This window comes from Coturnix japonica, chromosome 20 (genome assembly GCF_054131305.1).
Source record: "Coturnix japonica strain WE chromosome 20, WE-NBRP24, whole genome shotgun sequence".
Lineage (NCBI taxonomy): Eukaryota > Metazoa > Chordata > Aves > Galliformes > Phasianidae > Coturnix > Coturnix japonica.
Genome location: NC_140682.1, coordinates 8346941 through 8372729, shown reverse-complemented (window position 1 = coordinate 8372729; position 25789 = coordinate 8346941). Strand labels below are relative to the sequence as shown.

General features: G+C 46.1%; 2 protein-coding genes and 1 long non-coding RNA gene across 8 annotated transcripts; all 3 read right to left on the bottom strand.

Annotated features, from left to right (window-relative positions):
* Window positions 1-11237: 11237 nt before the first annotated feature.
* Window positions 11238-16740, bottom strand: LOC146757564 (rho GTPase-activating protein 32-like). 2 transcript variants are annotated; one of them, XM_085520727.1, is made up of 5 exons: window positions 16524-16740; window positions 14798-14940; window positions 14117-14315; window positions 13285-13430; window positions 11238-13074 (listed from the first exon to the last, which is right to left on the bottom strand). In XM_085520727.1, the coding sequence occupies exons 2-5, from the start codon at window positions 14895-14897 to the stop codon at window positions 12617-12619; spliced, it is 903 nt and encodes a 300-aa protein (XP_085376853.1). In that variant the 5' UTR covers window positions 14898-14940; window positions 16524-16740; the 3' UTR covers window positions 11238-12616. The 2 variants fall into 2 exon arrangements, with proteins under 2 accessions (XP_085376853.1, XP_085376852.1); XM_085520726.1 differs by lacking the exon at window positions 16524-16740 and having other exon boundaries at window positions 14798-15088.
* Window positions 16741-16815: 75 nt separating this feature from the next.
* LOC146757563 (uncharacterized) lies at window positions 16816-21299 on the bottom strand. Of its 5 annotated transcripts, none has more exons than XR_014936087.1 (4): window positions 20864-21299; window positions 18132-18270; window positions 17227-17902; window positions 16816-16931 (listed from the first exon to the last, which is right to left on the bottom strand). It is a non-coding gene; the product is annotated as an uncharacterized LOC146757563 (long non-coding RNA). The 5 variants fall into 5 exon arrangements; XR_014936089.1 differs by lacking the exon at window positions 20864-21299 and having other exon boundaries at window positions 17227-17622; window positions 17714-17902; window positions 18132-18700; XR_014936086.1 differs by lacking the exon at window positions 20864-21299 and having other exon boundaries at window positions 18132-18699.
* Window positions 21300-21859: 560 nt separating this feature from the next.
* On the bottom strand, window positions 21860-23887 carry LOC146757562 (rho GTPase-activating protein 32-like). Its single transcript, XM_085520737.1, has 3 exons — window positions 23804-23887; window positions 23064-23533; window positions 21860-22744 (listed from the first exon to the last, which is right to left on the bottom strand). The coding sequence occupies exons 2-3, from the start codon at window positions 23239-23241 to the stop codon at window positions 22314-22316; spliced, it is 609 nt and encodes a 202-aa protein (XP_085376863.1). The 5' UTR covers window positions 23242-23533; window positions 23804-23887; the 3' UTR covers window positions 21860-22313.
* Window positions 23888-25789: the final 1902 nt, after the last annotated feature.

The window sequence follows — 25789 nt, the reverse complement described above, 5'->3', positions numbered from 1 at the left end:
TCAGACTCACTAAATGATGTATTTCAGGGTACATCATGTGGGAATATAAGAAGACTATTCAGAGCAGAAGCTGCAGAGCAAGATGAACGACATGAGAAGGTAAGGCTGGGAACCAAGGCTTTTGTGTCACTCAGCCACCTGTGGCAGAGGTCAGGATTTCTGCAGGGATGGGAAATCATCCCATCACTTAGTGCCTTACAAGGAGCTGAGAAGCTTTTCTTGCTCAAGTCCTGCTTCCAAGCTTAACCACCTACAATGAAGTAGATGTCACTTTGCTGGTGTCCTTCAATTCCGTGTCTGCATTTTCCCAAAATCAGGAGGTAACCAGCTGCAGTGAAGTGAGCGATTTCAGTGCCTGTTTCTGATGGTGGCAATGAGTTCAGAGGTCACAATTAACTGACGATTCCTGTTTCCATTCTGACAAAGGCTGTAGTTGCAGCTGACTTCCTGAGGCTGCCATACGTGGTGGTGATGCAGCCTTGGGCTTCTTGGGGATTTGCATGACTCCCACCTTTCCTTTCTGTGTCTTGCAGGTCAGCTGGTGCTGGAAGCAGCCGGTATCTGAGTAGGAATGAAGGTGAGTGCAGGAGCAGCTGCTGAGGGGAGGAAGGAAGTCCATGCTAATGAGCTCTGGAGCATCTGCGGGTCTGGTACCAGAGGAGGCAGCAGTGATGCTGGAGGGCACGTGGTGAGTGCGTGGACAGGGTGGCCCAAACGTGTGCGTGTGCTGAGGAGTTGGGTTGCACACAGGTGCACACAAAGGGGTGTTTGTGGAAGGTGTAGGCACGTACGTGTTCCCAGGGGTGGTTTGCACACGTCTGTGAATACAAAGGAGGGCACACGATGCGGTGTGTGCATGGAGGTGTGCAAAGCAGGCAGGGTGGCACACGGGTGTGCATGTGCACATGGATAGGGGAAGGCTGGGGTTACAGGTTGACCTGTGCTGAGGTGAGTGGGGGCTCACGGTGTTGCTCAGTGGTAGATTTGTTTACACTGAGTGCTAACAGGAAACTCGCACACCCTTTTTGTTTCAGCTGTGCCAGCGCTGTGATCCCTTGCTGCTGGGATGTGCTGTTGGAAGGATGGTGTGCATGCCGAGCTCCCATCACTTCCAAGCCCTACAATTCTGTGATTCTGTGAATCAAGTGTAGAGCAAAAGGGATGTTTGGGCCAGGTGACTGTAAGAAGGCTGGCTGCTTTGGATGGTGGCAGCTGATGGAAACAGGTGCTCTGGCGACCGTTCAGCTTTTAACAGAAGACAGGGGTCCTGCAGGAAGAACGACGAGGTTCTCAAAAGGCTTCAGACGTGCACACAGAGTACATCTGTCCTGCCGTGCCGTCTCTGCTTCTTTTTGATGAAAGCATTTTCATGACCACTTGTTGTGGCTGTTGCTTGTAGAAGGAGGAATGTTAGGTGCAGTTCTCACTGAGAACTTCTGCTAGGATTTCTGTGTAATTTGAATCATGAGTGTTAGCACAGTGAGTTGAAGGAGGGCCCCGGAAGCAAATTTGTTGCTGTTGAAGCACTGTGTGATGAGCAGGTGCGTGGTAAGACGTGCTGGCAGATGTTGAAGCCACTTTAAGATTGAGGTGAGAAGGAAAGGCGATGAAGGAGCTGATGGCAAAGAGCTTCCTTAGGAGGCTTGGTGCTTGCATGGGATTGTATCCGATCAACTTCTTGTGTGCTGGTGTCCATCTGTGGTTTGTGGAGCAGTTTTCATTCCAGGGTCTGTCTGGTAGGACTGTGGCTTGGGCCAGGCCAGGGCGAATCCAGTGTGCTTTACTCTCGTTCTTAGTGCTTGTTTTTGCTCAGGTGTCAATCTTCACAGAGCAAGGCCTGAGGGTGGGGTTTGCGGAGAAAGAGGACATGCAGGCCTTGTGTGACACCCACGGAGCTGCAGCGAGGCTGCATTGGTGTAAAACAAGGGAAATGCACAGAGATCTGAAGGTGGGTTTTGGGCTCGACTTATGCCAGAGGGGATGTGCGTGCTCCTTTACAATGTGCGTTTTCTGCCTATTGTATGGCAGGTGGGCTTGGAAAGTTGTTTCCGTGTTTCTGTTGTTGGGAGAAGCAGATATCAACTCTTCTCTCTATTGAAAGATTTAACAAAAGAGCCTCTCCTTGCTTCTTAGTGTATGAATCACAGAATCATAGAATCACCAGGGTTGGGAAAGACCTAAAAGAACAGTCCAACCGTTCTCTTATTACCAATAGCTCCCAATAAACCACGTCCTTCAACACAACATCCAGTCATTCCTTGAACACCCCCAGGTGGGATGGCTCCACCACCTCCCTGGGCAGTCCATTCCAGTGCCTGGCCACCCTTTCTGAGAAGTAATATTTCCTAATGTCCAGCCTGAACCTCTCCTGCCGCAGCTTGAAACCATTCCCTCTAGTTCTATCAGTAATGACATGAGAGAAGAGGCTGACCCCCAGCTCACTGCAACCTCCCTTCAGGAAGTTTTAGAGAGCAATGAGGTCTCCCCTGAGCCACCTCTTCTCCAGGCTGGACATTCCCAGCTCCCGCAGCCTCTTCTCATATGGCTCCATTGTGCTCCAGACCCCTCACCAGCTTTGTTGCCCTTCTTTGAACACGTTCCAATGCCTCAGTGTCTTTTTTGCAGTGAGGGGCCACAAACTGGAAACAGAATTCGAGTTGTGGCATCACCAGTGCTGAGTACAGGGGGACAATCGCCTCTCTGCTCCTGCTGGCATCAGTGTTTCTGATACATACATTCTCATGTATGTAAGTGTCACATGTGTGACATCCTTTTTGATGGAGTTCCGTGACGGGAGTTCAGTGGATTTGAGAGCTGACTTGAAGCCTGTGGGCATCACCCAGGAGTTGGGGTGAGAGGATGAGGCGTAGGAACAGGAACCTCTTTGGTCGTTATTAACTCCCAACTTTTTGGTCAGGAATCTCTGTGTGTTTTTTTATCATGTAAAGAACAGAGTCATTGTGCAGCTTGTGAATGAATTGATTCACGCCTGCTGATTGGTGCTGTTCTCTACAGGGAGCTGCAGTGGAAATGGACACTTGTGGTCCACTGTCTGCCCCCCTCCCGCATGCCCAGATCAGCCAAGTTGTCAAGGCCTGGCTCTTGGTTGGTGAATTGTGCCAAGGTCAGAGAGTTGGATTTTCTGGGCTTTGAGACACGTCTTCCAGATGCACGTTGTGTTATTTCTGATGTGTTGACCTGTTGAGGTCCAGCCCCAAATGAGGATTCAAGTACTACCACCGCAGGAATGGTTTAGATTGGAATTGGAATGCAGAAGGCTGAAGCCAGCAGGAGCAGGGAATCCATCATCCAAGGGCTTGGTGCAGCTCTTCTTTGCTCAGTTGTGGAAGCATCGTAAAGTTGCTGGGCGGACAGGCATCACGTAGCCTGAGACTCAGCATGACTTGCAGCAAGTGGATGGGACGGTTGTGCTGTGTGTGTTATTCCATGACTGTCTTAGCCCTGCTCACTGACCTGCTCTTTCTCTCTCCTCTCCTCGCCCTCCACCCACTGCCTCGGTGCAGCTTTTGCTCTCATTTCATCCGAGCAAAGCGACAAGGAACTGCTGCAGATAGCTTGAGGTGATCTCACTGCCAGGTACGTGCCATGTTTTGTCCCCCCCGCATGGTTTTGCAGGCCGTGTGGCACCGTGTTTAGTAACACAGCCTCATGCAGCTTTGATGTGACCCTGGTCACGGGTGGGTTTCTCCACTGCCCTGCAGCTCAGCCCTCAGAAGGGCTGTCTCTCAGAATGGCCGCCCTAGACCCCGTCCCCATCTCTGCTGCCCTCCCCGTCCCTTCAGCCGTTCCCGGTTCGGGCCGGGCGACACCGGGCAGGTGGGTGAGCGGAGCGGGGCAAGATGGCGGCAGGGAGTGGGGTGTGAGGGGCAGGGCGGGGCCTAACGGGGGCGGGGGGCGGGGCTAAGGGGAGGGGAGAGCGGGGATTGGTGGGAGAGGGAGCCAATAGGAGGTAGAGAGGAGTTGGGCACAGGGTGATGTTAACACCCCTTTGTGACGTCATAATGCCCCTTTGTGATGTCATAATGCTTCTTTGTTACATCATAATGCCCCTTTGTGACGTCATAATGCCCCTTTGTGACGTCATAATGTCCTTTTCTGATGTCATAATGCCGCTTTGTGATGTCATAATGCTCCTTTGTGACGTCATAAAGCTCCTTTGTGACGTCGTAATGCCCCTTTGTGACATCATATAGCTCCTTTGTGATGTCATAAAGCTCCTTTGTGACGTCATAATGCCCCTTCGTGACATCATAATGTCCTTTTGTGACGTCATGAAGCTCCTTTGTGATGTCATAATGCTTCTTCGTGACGTCATAATGTCCCTTTGTGACGTCATAATGCCCTCTGTGACGTCATAATGCGCCTTTTGACATCATGATGCCCTTTGTGACATCATGAAGCTCCTTTGTGACATCATAATGCCCCTTCGTGACGTCATAATGTCAGTTTCGGATGTCATAATGCCCCTTTGTGATGTCATAATACCCCTTTGTGACGTCGCAGTGCTCCTTTGTGACGTCATAAAGCTCCTTTGTGACGTCGTAAAGCCCCTTTGTGACGTCATAAAGCTCTTTTGTGATGTCATAAAGCTCCTTTGTGACATCATAATGCCACTTTGTGACATCATAATGCCTTTTGTGACATCATAAAGCTCCTTTGTGACGTCATAATGCCCCTTTGTGACATCATAATGTCCTTTTCTGATATCATAATGCCCCTTTGTGATGTCATAATACCCCTTTGTGACGTCATAATGCTCTTTGTGACGTCATAAAGCTCCTTTGTGATGTCATAAAGCTCCTTTGTGATGTCATAATGCCCCTTTGTGATGTCATAATGTTCTTTTGTGATGTTATAATGCCCCTTTCTGATGTCATAATGCTTCTTTGTTACATCATAATGCCCCTTTGTGACGTCATAATGTCCTTTTCTGATATCATAATGCCTTTTTGTGACGTCATAATGCCCCTTTTTAAAGTCATAATGCCCCTTTGTGACGTCATAATGCTTATTTGTGACGTCATAATGCCCCTTTGTGACATCATATCATATCACCCCTTTGTGATGTCATACTGCCCCATATGAAGTCCAGACAGAGTCAAAACTTATGGACCTGCACGAGGATCACTTTCAAGACAGTGGCTCTGTTGCTTCAAGCCTATTTGCTTCTTCCTGCCGCCACTCTATTACCAAGTATCAACAACCTCTTTCATGATTCAACTTGCAAACGTTTGACACTAACCCTTGTGTTTCTATGCCTTCCTAGGTGATTTGAGCCCTTGTCAACCCCAATGATCCAAACCAAGTAGTGATGTGCAGTGTGTTTCCATCAATGGAGAGTTCTTATTAAGCACAAATCGCTGCAATTCGGATGACAGCCTTCCACATGGTAACAGTGATGGACACAAGGGGCTCATCCACGTTCATGCTCTCATATCTCCTGGCTCTGCTGAAGATGCTGACCTGAGCCTGCCAGACACCACAGTCACCTGCCTGGATTGTGACCCAGCGCCTTTGCAGTGCTGCCCATCCCAAGCACAGCCCGAGTGCCCCAACAGCAGCACCACCATGCAGGAGCAGGGCAGCATCAGTGAGGTGAAGCTGAGCATCTTAGATGGGGACTTAGAGTCAGGCTGCCAGTCCCAGGCACCAGGCAGCAGCACCAGCTCTGAGCCACTCTCATCTTGACAAGAGGAGTCCTATCTTCACCCTTGACCTCTCAAGCCCTCCTGTCTTTTATTGAATAAAGTCACTCTCATGCTCAATCATCGCCTTGGCTGCATTCCGAGTCTTCATTCACAGGGATTGGGATGAATGCAACAAACATCAAGGCAGCTCAGCTTGCAATGCTATGGCTGTGGGTTTCGTGCAGGCAGAGCTCTGGGTTCCCATTTTGCCTGGCTTTAGGATGTCTCCAGCATTTTGTATGGCAGCAAATAATCTCTAGCATCCAGGTTGCTGCTCATGATAATCCCAGTCTTCCTGGCTGTCGCTTTGTGATACCTTTCAAAGCCTTTTGATACTCTTTGATGCCTTGGCTGCTCCCTAACACCTCTGTCCTCCTGCCATGTTGACTCATGTCTCCCACTTTGAAGCTGGCTTTGCAGATCACCTCCAGCCCTGTCATCATCACGCTGCAGCAGGAGGTGCTCACCTGGCCCAATGTCTGGCAGTACAGCTTGTTCTGCAGATGAGCAGCTGCCTCCTCATCTCTTCAGCTACAGTAGTTTTTCTCAGGGCAGTTAGATGCAGTCACGCTCCTCTGGATTTGGTGTGTTAAATCCATGCTGCATGGCAGCAGTCAGTGCAATACAAAGGTGTTCTGTGTGCCACAGCATTTCTCCAGGGGAAATGAATCCTAGCAACAGTCTGGAGGAGTCTGTGAGCCTGAGATGCTCAACCAATGAGAGCCATGAGAGCATCACCTGCATTGGGTTTAGGGCATAGAACAGATTTAATGTCACTGACTGGTGTGCAATTTCTCCCTTGCCAACAGGGGATGTGCGCGCAGTATTGCAGTAATGAATAAGCACTGCTGCTATCGCTGCCAGCTTTGCCTAACTAGAAATCTTTGACTTTGAGAGTTTCTCACACAAGGGGAGAGGGTAAGAAAGTAAAGAGGCACAGAAAACTAAGGAAAACTGCTCTTCTTTATCTTATCAATAAAAATTGATACAATTGATGCTGTCGTTCCTTTTTTTTTTTTTTTTTTTTGTATTCTTAATTTTTTGCCAATGTCAGTTAGATTGTTTTAAAATATCCACACACCAAAATCTGACTACCAAGCAAATGTAATGAAAATGAAATGAAGGTGAGTTAGCGGAAAGCACAAGGCCATATTATATTAGGCTCTAGCAAATTTACAGGCAGTCACTGCACGAAGAGGTAGATTTGAGTTGCACATTATATGATTCCCACAAAGATTAAGGAAATCTGAAGCTTTCAATATATTTTTTTAATTCTTTTTTCATTTCATTTTTTAAACACCTGACCCAGACCCCAACTCTCGCAGGAGCTGTAAAGATAACAGCATTAACCTGCATTCTAACTCTAGATTAATAGTCAAGTGCATCACTCAGCCAACAGTTGGGACATAGAATCCTATTGCCCTCATGTAATCACTACTTAAACAAGAAACAGTGAAATTCATTGAGATATTTAGTCTGAACTCTTCCACTGGGGTCATGACTGAATGAGTTCCAAACTTGTGCTGAATGTCATTGCTGAATTCCTTTCTTTCCCATTCAGTACTGTAGCCAACTAGAATAAAAAACAGCAAAGTTCAGATGGGGATAATCCAGGTTGGAAACCAATACAAAGTGGAGGCAACAAATGGTATATTTTTCATATCGAATCTATGCAGTTCTTAGAGCATCAGCAGTAAGAAATTTGGATGAGATTAAATTTCTGTAGCTGTAGTAACCGTTTTGAAAATGGTCCTCAGAGATCCCTAGCTGGAAAGCACTGGGCCTATTCATCCTATTTTAAATCTATGGGAAGAAATTATTCTGAGTGTTGAAAGAGTGTAAAAATAAAACATTTCTAATTTATTCACCTCCTTTTAAAGTACTTTCAGACATGGTCTGTGATACTACCTTAGATTTCTTTGTATATTTAAATGAGGGTGGTTTGATGCTGGCACAATCACCTTAAAAGACTCTTCAAGATTATTTACCTCTGCCTTAGAAATCTATCAAAACTGCCAAGAATTAAACTGTAGGATGAGGAAGCCTGCCATTTCTAAGATTTGTGGTACTAGCAATTGACTTACGTTTTGCCTTGGTGGAGAACAGGCTGTGCATAGATACACACATGATTTCTCTAATTGTTTGTAAAGGAAAGAATTTCCTCAGCCTTTGCGAAAGCCAGCCTAAGTATCAAAATGGACCTGAGCCCATGCTCAGGAGCAGCAGTTACTGGTTACTGAATGCCTTTAATGCTTGTGGTGCTTTACAAAGTTCAACTTGCTGAGTATCATACTGCTTTCACATTATATCTAATGCAAATTTTAGGAACCCACTGCTGGAGGCAATGGAACAGAAAGGTATGGGGTAAGGGCACAGTAGGTTTTGTATCCAGACACCTGTGATGCAATCCACAGACAGATGGTAGGTATTGAACTGTCTTACTAACACAGTATTCCTTGGCAATATGATTGATGGTTGGACTTGATCTTTTGAGGTCTTTTCCAACCTTAATGATTCTTTAATTCTGTGAATACTGAAGACTTCTTTTCAGTATGGCTAGGAAAACACTGGCTAAGTTGTTTGGTTTGCATATATGAAGTTGGGACTGCCAATGGCACAGCTGTGTCATTAGAAAGGGTGGCAGGAATACCCTGAACACGTCTACTCCCTTTCTGTCTTCTCCATCTCAACTCATGCTCCCTGTGACACTAACAGACAAGATTTAGCAGGCATGGTGGTGATGGTTGGATGGTTGGATTAGATGATCTTAGTGCTCTTTTCCAACCTTAACGCTTCTGTGATTCTGTAGATATGCCGTACAAGTCTTACCCTTATATTAAATTTAGCTAGAGATTGTTGGGAATTAACATTTTTGCCTGAAATTTCTCAGAGAATCCCTTGTGCAGGGCCAGCGAAAGACAATGTGCTCAATGGGATTTCAGCAGTCTACTGAAAGAATGGGAGGTAGTTGTTTGAGGAGTTACTTTGCTCTGTCAAAAAGCTGTACTGAGACTATATCTAAAACTATGGGATGCACATAAGAATGTACCCTACCTCTCTGCCTAGGGCTGGTCTACACAGGGAGTCAGAAAAAGCTGAGCAGCAAGACAATACCATGAGTATCGATTTGCCTGCTTAAATTGGCAGGCATTTCAAGTGTAGACGTCAACTCTTCTCTCATAACAAGTACGGCATGCTTCTCTCTACGAGACTACCTTACAGGGACATGTCTTTGACTGGGCTGATTTTGCCTTCTGAATTTTACTCCACAAAAGAATTTCAACAGGTAAAAGTTGAAATGACTGCAATGCTCGTTTATACAGTGGTGTATCCATGCATCCATGTTGACATTTCTATCTTCAAGGTTACTGTGAGATGGGAATCACTGATTATAGAATTATTATTATTATTATCCCTGTACATAACTTTAGATACACCAATCAATTTCCATTCATTTAGTCTCTTTCTAGCAGAAAACTGAACAACAGTAATAACAACAAAAAGAGCCTAAACGAAACAAACTACAAAGGAGGCCAGAATGAATGCCTTCTGAACTGAGTATCACTGAAAGTTTTTCTTTATTGGCTACAGTGTGATATTTTTCTCCACGTTTTCTGCTCTGATTAAAACCACTTTCATCTTCTGTGATGTTAGCAGTGCGTGGGCCTGTAGAAAAGCATGCACACAAATGAAGACTAAAGCTGCATCTCTGCTCAGCAGTGCTGGCAGTTCACCATCAGTCTTGTCTCTGTGTAACACAGAGAGGGAAACAAGAAAGGATGCATTGTCTCAGCTATTCAAGGCATATCATAGAATCACAGAATGGCCTGGGTTGAAAAGGACCATAATGATCATCAATTTTCCTAAGACCACATCCTGGTCTTAATGAGCAAACACTTTATCACACTGGGCAACCTGTTCCAGTGCACTGCTACTCTTGATGAGAAGAAATTTATTCTACTATCCAACCTGAAACTCCCCTAGTGCAACTTGAGGCCATTGTCCTGTAGCTGAAGATTTTTAGTGCCAATTTTCATTGCCATGGATTAGGTTAACAGAAAGGAAACAGGACCCCAGTGTCTGTTATCAGATATCAGGTGGATAAGTTTCTGTTTATATCTACTGAATTCTCTTTTTGATAGTCGTAGAACCAGAGGTAATGTCCTTAAGTTGTGCCAGGAGAGGTTCAGTATTAGGAAAAAATGATTCCCAGATGGGGTTGCAATGCTTTGGAACAGGCTGCCCAGGGAAGTGGTGCAGTCCCTGATATAGCACTGAGGGACATGATTGAGTGGGTGTGGTGGGGATGAGTCAGTGGTTGGACTACACACTTGCATGTTGCTGTGTGTGCCCTTTATTGCTGTACACTGTAGTCTGTGTAAGGACTTGTTCTCCAAACCATCTGAATGTTTGTTTGCCATGATGCAGCAGCTGTCTCCTTCGTAAAGAAGGAAGCAAGAAAAAGACCACATTAAATTCATTCATTCTTAGCAGAAATGAAAACAAAGAAAAGAAAGAATTTTTAACCTGCTGTTAGCCATGTTTGTAAATAAAAAATCACTGTTTAGAAATACCTGGAAAGTAAGTACACCATTCTGGAATGTCAAATAAATGTGGTGCAAAGCAAACTGTCTCTGGCTTTGCCAAATCAGGCCTTCATTAGCCAAAGGATCCCTCCCTTTTTCTTGTAGTGATAAAGAAATTCCTTTTATGGTTCTACTATTTTCATTAGTTATTTTGGGAAGATTATCTCCAGTCCAGCAACTCAAAGGTTTTGGGATGTACCTCTGGTCCCAGTTCACCTTGCTGAACCTGTCAACAAAACTAACATCACCTGTCACAGAATGATAGAATCATGAGAGCTGGAAAAGACCACTTAGATCATCCAGCCCAATCATCAGTCCATCACCACCATGTCCACTAAGCCTCCTCTCCTCCTTCTTCACTGACCTTGGTGACTGCAGGGCTGTTTGTCTCACATCATTCTTGCTCATAGCTCTCACATATGCTATGCAGTGGTTTGAACCTTCCTTAACAAAGTTATCACAGAAGTGCCAGCAGCATCACTCCTTGACTCAGCTTTGGCCAGCACTTGAAATGGTTCTGTCTGACATGGGGCAACTACTGGCCTCTTCCTACAGAGAACAACACTGCAGCCTCTTTGCTGCCACAGTCCAGACATTAGACACACATGTGTAACCCCTTCCTTTCACTCCCAAAGTGCACGCACACACCGGTACCACAATGTCCTTGTGCAGCTCCAACACTCTGCACACCCCTGTGCACACACATATATGTGCATGCTCGTCCTTGCACACATACCCACTGACCTACACACACCTGAGCAACCCCACTGGTTTGGGCAAAGGACATCTGAACATCAAGACAGTAGTTTCGGTCTCTGAGTTTACACTTAGAGAAGTCTAATCTGGGACAACGCAAGTCAGTGAATATTGGGCCAAATCCTTCTGTACTTAATTTTCTTCATCATCATTGTGAAGATGAATAAAACAACAGCACATTTTCTCATTATTTTTGATGTTCTTTTATTTCTACAGTACAATTAAATTTACATATAAATATATTCAATATAAATTTATTTTTCCCATGAAACATCTAGACATTTTATAGTTTGAATAAGAACTGTGTCTGTTCTGTGTTTCTTTCCCATTTACAAAATTCAGTGCTTTTAGGTTTATGCAAAATTGTTGAGGATGAGATCACATTGATCTGCTTGGTTCATGCAATCTAACCTGGATACATATGACATAGGAACGTGGTCATCCAAGAAATTCTCAGGAATCAACGGAACTAAGATTTAGGGTGATTGGGCCCTGGAACAGCCTCCCCAGATTAAGTAGTCACAGCACTGAGCTTGCCAGATTTCAAGAAGTATTTTGGACAGTGCTCTCAGACACAGGGTCTGATTTTTGGGTAGTCCTGTGTGGATCCAGGAGTTGTACTTGATGATCTTTTTGGGTTCCTTCCAAACTGGGATATTCTATGGTTCTATGGTGCTAAAAGTATGTTTAGTCAACAATGCAAACCATCTCTCATACTCTAATAACAGAGCATAAGATGATTCTGTCTGTATAGGTGGGATGAACTCAGGATATATTCTGAAGTAGGAGCAGTGTTTGGTCATGTGTTATTTCACTCGGAAAATCTGGTAAGACCATACCATAATTCAGGGCATACAGCAGGCCAAATCTTCACTGAGCTGAGAAGGTAGCGGGATCTTTGGCAGGTACAAGTGGAGTTAAGGCACAGTATTCATGTGAATGAATCACCACATCTTTCTGTTTTGCAAAAGGTGATGTTGATCTCTTAAAAGAGGCCTACATATGCCACAAAGACTTCTGTCCACATTTCTAGTGCTCCTACCAGGAAGTTTCAGAGAAAATATCAACTTGTTGTTCCTGTAACATTTCCTCTGAATCTTGTTGGATTTGATGAACTTTGCTAAATTCAAAACAGGGTTTCCATGGAAACTTTGCCAGTTTTTCAGCAGTGCACTGTGACGTTCACAGCTCCGAGGCAAATCAGTTACATGGACTAACTGAGGACCAAGGATTCTTTTACTTCAGGGTCTCCAGCTCAGGAAGATGCCCTCTGTGATGACAGCTCTTGAAATGAAGAAAAGGGTCTGGGGTCATGAGCTGGCACTCAGGGTGGTATTTTTAGTGATTGGGTATATCCATAAACAGTTATTTTCTGCTCTTATCCAAGTTTCCTCAAGATGGACTTTCCCAAAATTTGATGAGGTGCCCTTTATCTGTCAACATCTGCTTATTCTATCTTCTTCTCTTTTTAAAAATGCCATATTTTAAAATGAACACTGGAAATTTTCTCTTCTAAGCATTTCTTCTTCCAACACCCCATCCCGTTGACTGAGCATGAGCGTGCCTTTAGTCACTTGGAAAGACAGGACTCATCCTTTGCTGTTGAGGAGAGAGTGCCTCGGAGCTTGTGCTGCTGCCGGGTGCCTGGGACTGGAGGCCTGACTCCAAGTCCCCCTCCAAGAGGCTCGGCTGCTCCTCAGTGACAGTGACTTCGTCCTGCTTGGAGGTGCTGCTGTTGGGGCACTCGGGTTGTGTTTGGTCTGGGCTGCTCTGCAAAGGCACCAGGCCACAGTCCAGGCTGGTGACTGTGTTTTCTGGCAGGCTCAGATCAGCCCCTTCAGCAGAGTTGGGAGAAATGAGTGCCTGAACAATGACCTCCTGCTCTCCGTCGCTGCTGGCACACGGGAGGCTCTCATTTGAATTGCAGCAACTTGTGCTTCCCATGAGGTCTCTGTTGATGGAAGCACTCTCTGAGCAATCAGCACTTGACCTGGCTCTTCTGGGTTCACAAGAGCTCGATTCACCTAGGAAGGAGTGGATACACAGGGGTTAGCATCCAACTTCCTCTGCCCATGGAGGCAAAGGCTTCAGAGGCTCCTTTGGGAAAACAGGGGTCAGCTGAAGATGTCAGGTATGGGCTTGAACGCCAGAAGGAGGTACAAGCCCACTGAAAGCATGAATTCTACCCATGTTGCTGACAAGCAGTGCTTTGAAAGCTGGATTTGCACCCTTACCTGCCAGGACCACGCGTTCTGCTTTGGAAGGCTCCCTGGCACTGCTCTGCAATTGGTGTTTGGCCATATGGGATCGTTTGCGCAGGCAGAAACAGGAACACCAACTGCCAGCAGGTGATTCCTTCCTCTTGCCGGGAGAACATGGTCTGCAGAGAAAACAGAGCAGTCGTGGTGCAGGGTGAGGGAAGAGCTGCACCGAGCCCTTGCCAGCAGTTCCCTACTCCTGGCACTGCCTGCTTACTGCTGAAACACAGCTTAGAAACGCGCTCTGTTTCAAACAGCAGAGGATGCTTCCATTCCTACAGCTCAGCCCTCAAGTCCTGCTGGCTACATTCCTCTCAACCGTGTCAAGCAAGATGCGGAGCATGTGAGCAAAGGCTCAGCAGCAGGAAAGGAGCTGGCAGGCGTAACTGCTTTCTGAGAAAATGGTGCAGCCATAAGGGAAGCTCAAAAGCATCTCTGACTCTTACGTTAACACCTCCTTGGCCTCAGCTCACTGCCATCTTTAATTTCTAGTGCCAGCAAGTCCGACCAACAGCTCTGCTTACAGGAGAAGCGCAATTGGTTTCAGGTGCGTGGCCCTGAAATCTGGAAAACCCCAGTGTTTCCAGGTACAGGCAGCACAGGCCAGGATAGACACCAGCGTGGCTTTCTGCATCTTGTGACTGCCTGCCCAACCAGGAAGGAAAGGCACCTTGTGTGGCTGAACTGAGCCCATAGTGCAACTGTTTTTTAGTTGAGTGCTTGGAGATATAATGGACAAAAAATAAACCAATAGAAATCACCTGAACAATGATGATAGGGGCTGGAAAGGGAATTCCTCTTTCTTTACCTTTCAGATGGAAAATCAATGATTGCGTTGAAGTTCCTCAGTACAGCTGCAGGCCCTTCCTCCACTTGTATCTTGCTGCTCTGTGTTGCAACAGGAGAGCTGCTCTGGCCTCTCCTCTCAGCCTGTGCCTCCTGCACGGTGAGCAGCTTTGTGGATGGAGACACCCACACAGACTTGGGCCCAGGCAGAGAACTGTGCCCTGCAAGGGAAAACCACAGGTGAGATGGAGGAGGAAGCAGCAGCACAGCCATCCCAGTTCTGCATTTCTCTCAGACTTGCTTATCCGAGACACTGGAAGAAGAGGAGCTCAAAATAACCGTGTGCTCAGAGGTATGCTCGTGGCAAAGGACACAGCCACAATTAAGAGCAGCTCACTGTATCAAAAACAGGCAAACAAAAATCCTAGAAAAACTAGGGGTCTGGGATTTGAGAAAGCTTTGCTGCCACATTTCAATCAAGCTTCAACTGCTTGCAAAAAATCTTAACAGCAGTGATGGTTTTCTCCATGTAAGGTTTGTGTTTGGACACACTAAGGATCCAGGAATGGGGCACCATATTCTAATCTAAGCCCAGAAGCCTGCTGTCTCCTCAACAGTAATAGAATTTTCAAAGGTCTTGGAGAAGCCCTGGATTGGATGAAGCTGTCAGATCAAGATCAAGCTAATGGAGGAAGATGCTCACCTACTCCCTCTCCCATGGCTGGTGTGGATTTGGAGCAGAAGAGGACATCTGCGTGGCTGATGAGTAATTCCACAACAGCTGACTGTATCTGGAGCTCCATGTAAGCAGCTTTGCTGGCGCAGGAAGATTGGCTCTGCTGGGATCTGAAGAAAAGGCAGATCTTACAAGTCATTTCCCCGAGGTCACTTCCCCAAGTCTGAATTTCTGTAGCCAAAAACTGTCAAGCTGGGCTCTGGAGACTTCCGCAGTGGGCAAACAGCAATGCCACTGATGTGATGCCACTAATTCTCCTGGATGATCAGAGACACAGCAGTCCCAGCAAAACAAGTGAGTAGAAACTGTCATCTAGAAATTGTGCACCTGGGTTGGGGGACAGCAGAACTAAGCATCGTGTTGAAATGGAAGAAGAAGTTTACCTTAAGAGGTTTGGAGCCCACACTATCGCTAAGTTCTTAGCATGCATGTTTATCACCGAGCAGATCCCTGCCAGAGAAATCAAGTGTCTTATTAAGTCCCATGGGGACAGTGCACTGGTGGTCAGCACTGAGGCAGACTTGATGCCTTCCAAGAGGCATCTGGGGAACACAGAAACACAGAATGACCCGGGTTGGAAGGGACCTCAAGGATAATGAAGCTCCACTCCCCCTGCCTGGTAGGGCCACCTATCTTCCACATTTACTAGACCAGGCTGTCCAGGGCCACATCTAACCTGGCCTTGGACACCTCTACGGATGGGGGATCCACAACGTCCCTGGGCAGCCTGTTCCAGGACCTCAGCACTCTCCTAGTAAAGAACTTTCCCCTAACATCCAACGTTAATCTTCCCTCTTTCAACATAAAACCATTTCCTCTTGAACTGATATTATCGGCCCTTTCAAAGAGTTAACACCCCTCCTGATTATACACACAGCCCGTGCCATCAAGGCCAAGCGGTGCAAGCACTGGGCAGCTTTACAGCCTGATTGCACAGTGCAGCTCCTCGCAGCAGGCATTCGTCTCCAAGTCCACTTTGCTATTAACCCCATTCTACCAATAGCAGGAGAACAGCAAAGGAAAAGGAATTCTCACAACCATTGTGAATAGCTTAAATAAGCACCTCCTGGCACCACCACAAGTGCCATCAGTGAGAGGCAGGATGTGGCAAAGACGTGACTCATGGGGCTAACAGAAAGAAGACCTCAGAGCTGGGGCACTGCTACAACCACTAACCAGGATGGCCAGGGAACTGGTACGTGTCATTTCCAAGACATTGCCCTGAGCTTATAGAGATCCTGGCATACAGCTGCTCGGTCAGCAGAGGGTTCAGGAGCTCCCTGAAATACATCTTACACAGGGAGCTCACGCTGTGAATGTCTTGGACGCTGAGCTCAGGAACCTGCTCCATATTGAATTCATGGCTGCAGAGAAGGACACAGAATTGGGCAGAGGGCTTTGAGGAAGATGAAAACAAGTCCAAAGCCACACAAAATACAGTCAAGAAAAGGAAGGACTTCTGCAGAGCCTTCCATACGGTCTCACATCACAGTTAGAAGCAGGAGAGCTCTTGTGGCACAAAGCTTGGAGCTGGAGAAATCAAGGCTGCCTCTAAGATAGTGCTTGCTAAAAGACTTGTGCTCTAGACACCTCACACCTTCAGTGTTCTTCTTTGGACATATCCCAGGATTTCAGTGTCCTTCTTGCAGTGAGGGGCCAAGAACTGAACACAGAACTCAAGGTGAGGACTCACCAGTGCCAAGTACAGGGGGATGATCGATTCCCTGCTCCTGCTGACTCCAACCTTCTGCATTCCAGTTCCAATCTAAACCATTCCTGCTGTGGTAGTACTTGAATCCTCATTTGGGGCTGGACCTCAACAGGTCAACACATCAGAAATAACACAATGTGCATCTTGAAGACGTGTCTCAAAGCCCAGAAAATCCAACTCTCTGACCTTGGCACAACTCACCAACTAAGAGCCAGGCCTTGACAACTTGGCTGATCTGAGCACATAGGAGGGGGCCAGACAGTGGACCAGAAGTGTCCATTTCCACTGAAGGTCCTTGTAGAGAACAGCACCAATCAGCAGGCGTGAATCAATTCATTCACAGGCTTCACAATGAGTCTGTTTCTTTATAAAAGAAACCCACATCGATTCCTAATCAAAAAAGGGAGGAGTTAATATGGACCAAAGAAGTTTCTGTTCCTACGCTTCATCCCTCACCCCAACTTCCCTTGCCCCATCCCCAACTCCTGGATGATGCCCACAAGCTTAAAGGCAGGTCTCAAACCCACAGGGCTCCGTTCACAATACTCCATCAGAATGGATGTTACACTTCTTCTATACACTCAAACAGACTGAGCAGTGGTATCTCAGTCACTTAAAACACACAGAAGCATCCAAACCCAGAGCACACACATCCCTTCCTGTGGTACTGCAGCCCACAGCTCACCTTCACACCTCTGTTGATTCCTGGTGTTTTACACACATGCAGCCTCGCTACGGTTCCATGGGTGTCACACAAGACCTGCAGGACCTCTTTCTCCGCAAACCCCACCTGTTGGGTGTTTCCTGTTGGCACTGAACATGAACAAATCTACCGCTGAGCAACAGGACGTGAGACAAACAGCAGAAAACAACCAACCTGCAGAACTAACTCGTTTGGGTTGGCCCAGATGTTAGCATGCTCCCTTTCCATGGCCCAGGCCAAGCTTGATGAGCTGCTCCTCGTTTGCAGAGGGGGAGAACACTGCAGATGGGATGTGGTGGCTATGCACACATCATGCCTTTCTCTTGCTTTTCCTCTCTCCATCTTCCATTAGCAAACAGCATCTATAAGCTTTCCTTCCTGAAAAAATCACTGGTTAAAAACGAATTGGTAAGCTTGCTTTTAAAACTGCCTTCTTTATGCAGCTTGATGCTTTAAAGCAGAAGCTCACCTAGCAATGGTGGGTCAAGTACAATTTGCCCTTGGTCAATCCATGCTGACTATTCCTGAAGATTCTTCCTCTTTAAAGCTCTGTGTACATCCAACCTAACTCCAAAATCTTATCAACTGTGCCTTATCACTTTCCATTGCGTTTTAAAATCCTCACTGACTCCTTTACTTGTTCCCTTGCTTGCTATTTCTGTGCAAACTAAACACTGGAGTTAGGGTTCTTGTAAAATGAACCATGGCCTACAGGTAGAAGGCACCAAAATTTATGCTTAACATACTTTGCTCAATCTGTATCTTACTTCGGTCAAGGTTTACTAGATACTGAAGTATGGAGTAAGCACTATATACAATGAGAAGTAAATTTCTGGATTAAGTGCTATATTTTTTCTGTAAGAAACTAGCACTACATCTTTACACACCTGCTTTGTTCTCTGAGTATTTAGATCAAGCGGAGATTCTTCAAACACTGAAGCTACATCAGAAAATTCCATGGATCCAAACACATCTGGCACATGGCTGCAGTCTGGCACATCTTCATTATGTCAGAGCCTTTTCAGACTGAAAAGAAATGTGCCATTGAGATTCTTTTGCAGAATTAAAAGGAAGATTTCATCAAAAGATTTCATCACTAAAATCTAAATAAGATTGCTTTGCAAGTTCCAAACTATGGCTAACAGCTAATGCAGGTCCACAAGCCAGCAGCAAAAACTTTTATATTATGTTCTTAATACTGTAATTTTGGATTTGACGTTCATATCAAGAGCAGAAGGGAAATTACTCTTAGAGCTCAAGTCATCTTTCACAGCCTGTGTCAACAAGAGCAGCACCTCATAGCCTTTGGTTTGAAGACCCGGACCACAAGCTAGCTAATGATTTTACACAGAATTCCAGAGTTCAAGTCATTGTTTCTATTAGGGCTGCAATTCTACTGAAAGCCTTCAAGTTCATCACACTTAATTATCACTGGCACCACACATAACTCCACGTTACATATGTGATCACAAGCAACCTGGCAACTTCAGACAATTCCAAAGCACTCCACGTGCACTTTGCTACTAAAGTACAGAAAAAGGAATGAACATCAGAAATAGCTGCAGTCAAAACCATCTAAGAATCCAAGTCTCCAGGAAACAAGGAAAGCAAATCCTCTCCAGGACTGTCTTCTAAAAGGAAACAGATCAGAAAGGTGAGTTCTTCCCCCCTTTGATCACCCACTCATGTAACGTCCATGTCATTTCTAAGTATGCTGCCCAGACCAAGACTGAGGATGCTTCAGAAGAAGACCTTCCCTGCTAAGCCAAACAGAACAAGTAAGGTACCATAATATGTAGAGCCAAACATGGAAAGGTGCTCTAAGAAGGTAAGCATCACAAGAGACCAACAGGAATGCTTACACAATCCAAACAATGCACAATGTCTGTTCCACAAGCTGCCAAGAGGAATGTGTGCAGTACTCACAGCGCACCATGTACACTGCTTACTGCAGTCATACAACTTCGTAGGACCAGACCAACTTACTGAAACATTTTAATGAACAGACCGAACTGTATGGAACTAGGAGGACAAGTGGTGAGAGACCACAGGCTGAATGCAAGCCAGCAGTGTGCTCTGACAGAAAAGAAGTACAACAAGATCATCAGCTGCATTAAAAAGCAGCACAACCAGACCACGACAAGTCATTCCTGCTTCAACACTCACTGGACCACATCTACAATACTGTATCTGGTTTTTGGCCAGGAAGGATAACAACCTGAAGCAAGTTCTGGGGATGACCTCCAGCCTGTGCAGGGGGCTGAAGCTCCCACTCAGAGAAGAGAAGCTGGGGAGAATGATCTTTGTTCAGAGTGCCTTCCAGTAGCCTTAGATAGAGGGATTTCATAAGATGCCTAGGAAAATGCTCGTGCTGTAATGATTTGCTTTACTCCGAGATACCAGCAGCTTACAAAATGCAAAGCTCTAACCTATTGGTGAGGAAATATTCAAGCCTTCCAGTACCTAACCTGTGCTTCAAGTCTTCAGTGACAGAAAATCCATTGGATGGGGCCAGAGGAATGCATCTCACCCCATACCCTCTGTACAGCCACCATTTGTTTAAAGGATCACTCTTCCTTGAGGCACAAAACTAGAGCAGGTTACACAACAGACTGACACCACAAGGGCTTCTCTCGAGATACAAACTGCAGCAAAGAGCATCACAAAAATGTGAAACCAACACTCAGATCAGATCTGTGTCTCTGCTCCGCTCATTAGGAGCATCATGTTTTACTCCCCTTTCAGAGGAAGATACTTCTTCAAGGATAACAAAATCCAGCTCAGCTACACAACACAGTACCAAATAGCAATAATTATCTAACATTTCCTGTAGGGAAAGAATCCTAAGCACAAGTTATTCTCTGAGTTTCAGCTGGAACTGAATTATTTTCTTCAGTGTCTGATTTAATACTACGTTTTCATTCTAGAGAAACAATGGAGATAGCGCAGTGATGCTTACAGTTGCTGCCAGGCAGCGTTGTACAGAGCCACAGTCAATCTCAGCTGAGAGCCCAAGGAAGTGAGAAGGAACAGAACTAGGACAGCTGACTTAAACTGGCCAAAGGATATTCCATACTATATGACATATTGTGGAAGGAGTTTTGAAGGGGGTAGAACTTCATGTCAATCTCTTCCACTACTAGGAGGCTAACTGGACACTGATTGGTAGGTGGTGAGCAATTGCTTTGGCATTCATCATAACTATTATCCTTTATCTCAGTAAATAATTCTATCAATTCAATCAACCCATTAGTTCTACTTTGTGTTACTTCTCCCCCCTTCAGTTCTCTCCTGCAATCCACTGGAATGGAGTGGAGTACTGTAACTTTCTCTCCCAACAGAAAAATAAAAACACATTCATTATTATTTATGGAAGACTGACTACAGTTCAGGCTCACTGGTTTGAGGTCTCTGGGCATAACCCTGACTGTGAACATAAGCAATTGCTGAAACAATATGTCAAAAAAAGACTGGAGCTTCCTCTTCCAAAAGGCGGTCCTTAGAAACAATGCAATCAAACAGCTTCCCTGTAAGATAAGGTTATCTGAAAATGCATTTAGAGAGTATCAGAGAAAGGTAAGTAACAATGACAGCACAGAAAGCAGAAACTATTTCTTACCTCTATGACTATAAATATTTCTTTGGTGTCTCTCTTACGTGATCCAATGGGCAAACACGTTGATGACTTCAGTTCTTCATGGCATCAATTTCTGTTTTAGCATGAGGCAAGTCATCCTTAAGAGACCATAAAAGCAAGCGATGAGATTGCTAACTACTGTGACATACCAGGTACCACATCTGACTGCTGTGGAACAGAACAAGCACATATGGGACAGTACACAATTCAACATCAACTCAGCAATGACTGACATCACTCCCATAGAAATTCTGAAACAGAGCTGTGAAAACTGAAAAGTAAAACATTCAGCATTTTCATTGGCATTTTGGTAAAGTTGCTGTAATAATGTAACAATAATGTAATGTAATGTAATAACGTAATAACTTCCTCCATTTTACAGCCAGAGAATACTGCCCTCTGAACAACGAGGAAGAAGATTTGTGGTGCTGTTAAACTTTTTCCAGCTCTACAGCATCTTTCAAAAGGCAATGGGACCAGTAGGCTGCATTCGTATGTACCATCCCACCTGCCCCCGTGTTCTTGAGAACTCCACAACTCCAACAGAAGATATTCTCATATTTAAATGCCTTTTGGCTTACCCCTACAGTAACTTTCTCCATGATTTTTAGTGCAACTTTTTCACCAGTAAGAAGATGCCGCATAAGATTTACGTTTGCAAAACCACCTACAAATCAAAACACAGATGCTTAAAGTTGAGTGTGAATTCTTCTCTAATATAATATTACAATTTCCAACTGGTTTAAAAAACGAATTTCAAATTTATACAAATGAAACCTGACTTAGAGAACTGACAAGAGCTGTTAATCTATTCTCAGATTAATTCTAGAGTGGTGAGACAGACTGTTAGGCGTGCTGTTTCTGTACAAAGATGACACTTACCCGTTCCAACTGTTTCATGGAATTCCTAGTACTTGAGAATTTCCTCGTAGTCACTGACAGACATCCTGAATGTGCAAGAACTGAAGATCCTCCAAGCACGTGCAATGAGGAAGTGCCAGCAGTGTTCACATCCTACTTAGGACATATTCTTAGAGGCAGAAGGGACACTCGTGGCAGATCCAGCAATGCTCATCTTCTCACCAACGTGCATCCCCCTCTCACCCAGCAACAACAAAACACAGTGCATGAAGCTGGCTTCACTTAGGTTAACAATATGGAACATCCCTCAGGGCTTTGTGCCACAGAGCAGTAGCAGGGCTGGACTACAGCTTGAGGAAGCAGTGGAAGCCTTTCCCTGTATGGTTACAGTGTCCCTGCACGCACCCCACAGCCAGAGCATTGCAAGCTGAGCTGCCTTGATGTTTCTTGTACTCATCCCAATCTCTGCGAATGAAAACTCAGAATTCAGTCAAGGCGTTGATTGAGCACGAGCGTGCCTTTATTCAATAGGAAAAAGGAGGGGGTGTGAGGTCTGGAGGAAAGATGGGACTCATTCTCTGTTGTCTGACGAGAGTGTCTCAGAAGTCGTGCTGTTGCCCGGAGCCTGGGACTCTTGGCCTGATTCTACCTCCCCCTCCAAGATGTTTGGCTTCTCCTCTGTAATGCTGACCTGAGCCTGCATGGTTGTGCTGCTGTCGGGGCACTCGTGCTGTGCTTGGGCTGGGCTGTCCTCGAAAGGCACTCGGTTCAGGCTGGTGCCTGAGGAGTCTGGCAGGCTCAGGTCAGCAGCTTCAGCAGGTATGGGATGAACGAGAGCTTCAACGATGATGGCATTCTTCTCTTTATAACTGATGTTATACGGAAGGCTTTCATCTGAACTGCAGCATCCTGTGCTTAGTAACAGTTCTTCATTGATGGAATCACAGGAAGCTGCATCGTAACATGCCCGGCGTCTTGGAGATATACAAGGGCTCGGGTCACCTAGGAAGGAGTAGACGCACAGCAGTTAGTGTCAAAGTTTCACAAGATGAATCATGAAACAGGTTCTTGACATTTGGCTATGCAGTGATGGTGGGCAGAAGCAAATAGGCTTCTAGCAACAGTGTCACTGCCTTGAAAGTGATCCTCGTGCAGGTCCAGCTCTTGTGTTGACAAGAGACTCATTTGGGAAAGACAGGAGTCAACTGAAGATGTCAGGCACAGGCTTGAATGCCAGAAGGATGTACAAGCCCACTGAAAGCATGAATTCTACCTGTGTTGCTGACAAGCAGTGTTTTGAAAGCTGGATTTGCATGCTTACCTGCCAGGACCAAGACTTCTGCTTCAGAGGGCTCCCTGGCACTGCTCTGCAGTTGGCGTTTGGCCACAGGGGAAGGTTTGCCCAGGCAGAAGCAGGAACGCCAACTGCAAGCTGCTGACTCTGCCCTCTTACTGGGAGAACTCATTCTGCAGAGAAAACAGAGCATGCTGTCAGTCATGGTGCAGGGTGAGGGAAGAGCTGCACCGAACCCTTGCCAATAGTTGCCTGTTCCTGTCAATGCCTGGTTTCTGCTGAAACACAGCTTAGAAAAGCCCTCTGTTTCAAACAGCAAAGGATGCTTCCATTCCTACAGCTCAGCCCTCAAGTCCTGTTGGCTAAATACCTCTCAACGATGTCAAGCAGGGACATGGATCCCGAGAATGTTGGAGGCTCCGGCTGCTTCGCTCTCCTGGGGCAGGCCTTCAACAGGGAACGAAGGCAGGAGATGAACTTGCCCCGTTTCTTTGGCTCTGTGCAACAAAACAAAAAAACAAGTTCATTTCAGGCTTGGCTCGGTTGGACGAGGCCAAGTGCAACGCATTCAACAGAACACGTAACAACAGAAAGCATGTTCCCAACAAGGACACGCAAGAACGGATTTTCCCCATCCCTGGAGGTGCCCAAGGAGCTTAATGCAGTTCTCTTTCTAAGCTTGCTCAACTCGGGCATTAATGAACCCCCTGAAAGCCACGTTCAGACCCCATTTTACTAACCCGCATTGTCAAATGTAAAATACGCACCTGGCTTTGGCAATGAATGTAGGATGGACTCAGGCAGTTTTCCCCTGATGAGTTCCACGCACTCACCAGGGAAAAAACCAACCTGTAATAAGAACAAAAAGACAGGTGGGCATTAGCCCAAGCCCAGAGCCAAAGGGAAGGTCCTCTGACACCGACACAGGGCAACTGTTTGCATCCAGAAGCCATCCTGTGCAGGCAGAGCAGCTCCAACCGGAGATTCCCGACTCTACTGAAGCTGTGCTCTCTAGTCAAAAATGTGTGCCTACCTCAAAGCCACGCTTGCCTCTCCAAAAGGGGCTCATCTTCTTTGGTGGCATATCAACAATGCACACGATGTCTCCAACCTGCAAAAGATTGAAACATCAATCCCAGCTTCAGCACAGCTAAAACAAAAGCCTTCTTCTACGACACAAAATATGAGAGTATTCCCGAGGCGTTCACACTCTATACTACTCTCTGTGCACAACAACAAGGAACGCCTGGAACTGCTTACCTCCAGAGAGAGCTCATCCGGCCCCTGGGCGACGTGGCTCCTAATAACATGGGCTGCCGCAATCGCTGGTACGTTTAAAGATGACATAGCACGCACCAGCTGCGGCTTCCGCATGTTATCAGCCTGCAAAACAGAGCACAGGCCGTGGTCAGGAGCTGAGGACAAATCAGGAGGATTTCAAGGTGAGGAGCACATCTGCAGAGAAAGCTGCAGCGAATGCGCTCTATCCTTATCAGGAGCACTTCAGAAGGAGCTGCACGTCTCATCACAGTTATTTCTTTTCCTGGTGTGCATTGCCAGGCCATGCAAAGATGCATCTCTCTCTACCCAGACTCATCAGCAATGGCACTGGCGCAGACAGCTAGCCAGGCCCTTTTTGGCCCATTCTTTCCTGCAGGAGAGTACATCTGCAGCTCCTTCTAATGGTTCAACACAGGGAACAAAGACCGGCCAGAGCTTCATACTGTACCTCCGTCGCCGCCAACTCAGGCTCACGGCTGATCTCACTGCACGCAGCACCCATAACAGCAAGTGTGAAGAGCTGGAACAGAGCAGAAACACACTTCTGTTTTCTCTATTCACACAGCACAGTATGGACAGACTTCTTCAGAACTACATTCACATACCATGCGGCAAAACCATGCGGGGGGACAAATCATGGCACGTACCTGGCAGTGAGATCACCTCAAGCTATCTGCAGCAGTTCCTTGTCGCTTTGCTCGGATGGAATGAGAGCAAAAGCTGCACCGAGGCAGTGGGCGGAGGGTGAGGAGAGGAGAGAGAAAGAGCAGGTCAGTGAGCAGGGCTAAGACATCCATGGAATAACACACACAGCACAACCGTCCCATCCACTTGCTGCAAGACATGCTGAGTCTCAGGCTACGTGATGCCTGTCCGCCCAGCAACTTTACAATGCTTCCACTACTGAGCAAAGACAATGGAAGAAGCACGGGACAGGTGCCAACTTTACGGATACCCCCTTTGGAACGTGTGTACCAGGGGAAAATTATGTCTGATGGTCAAGAGTAAGCAATACGGTGCTGTGAGCTCCGACAGCCAGCAGTTCTCAACACCTCACTGCCCACCCATCCATCCCACGTCAGCTCAGCTTACCTACAAGCTGCTGCGCACGACGGTGAGAAGAAAAAGGCAATAAAGGCACTAACTAAAGGCACTAACTAAAGGCACTAACTAAAAATACGAACTAAAAGCACTAACTAAAGGCACTAACTAACGGCACTAACTAAAGGCACTAACTAAAGGCACTAACTAAAGGCACTAACTAACAACACTAACAACACTAACAACACTAACTAACAACACTAACTAACAACACTAACTAACAACACTAACTAACAACACTAACTAACAACACTAACTAACGGCACTAACGACACTAAACGCACAAGAACAACAAATCAAGCAACCACTCCGACCACTAGCTCACCCACAAAGGAACACAGAACGCACCGCTCCTCCCCTCATTCCAGACG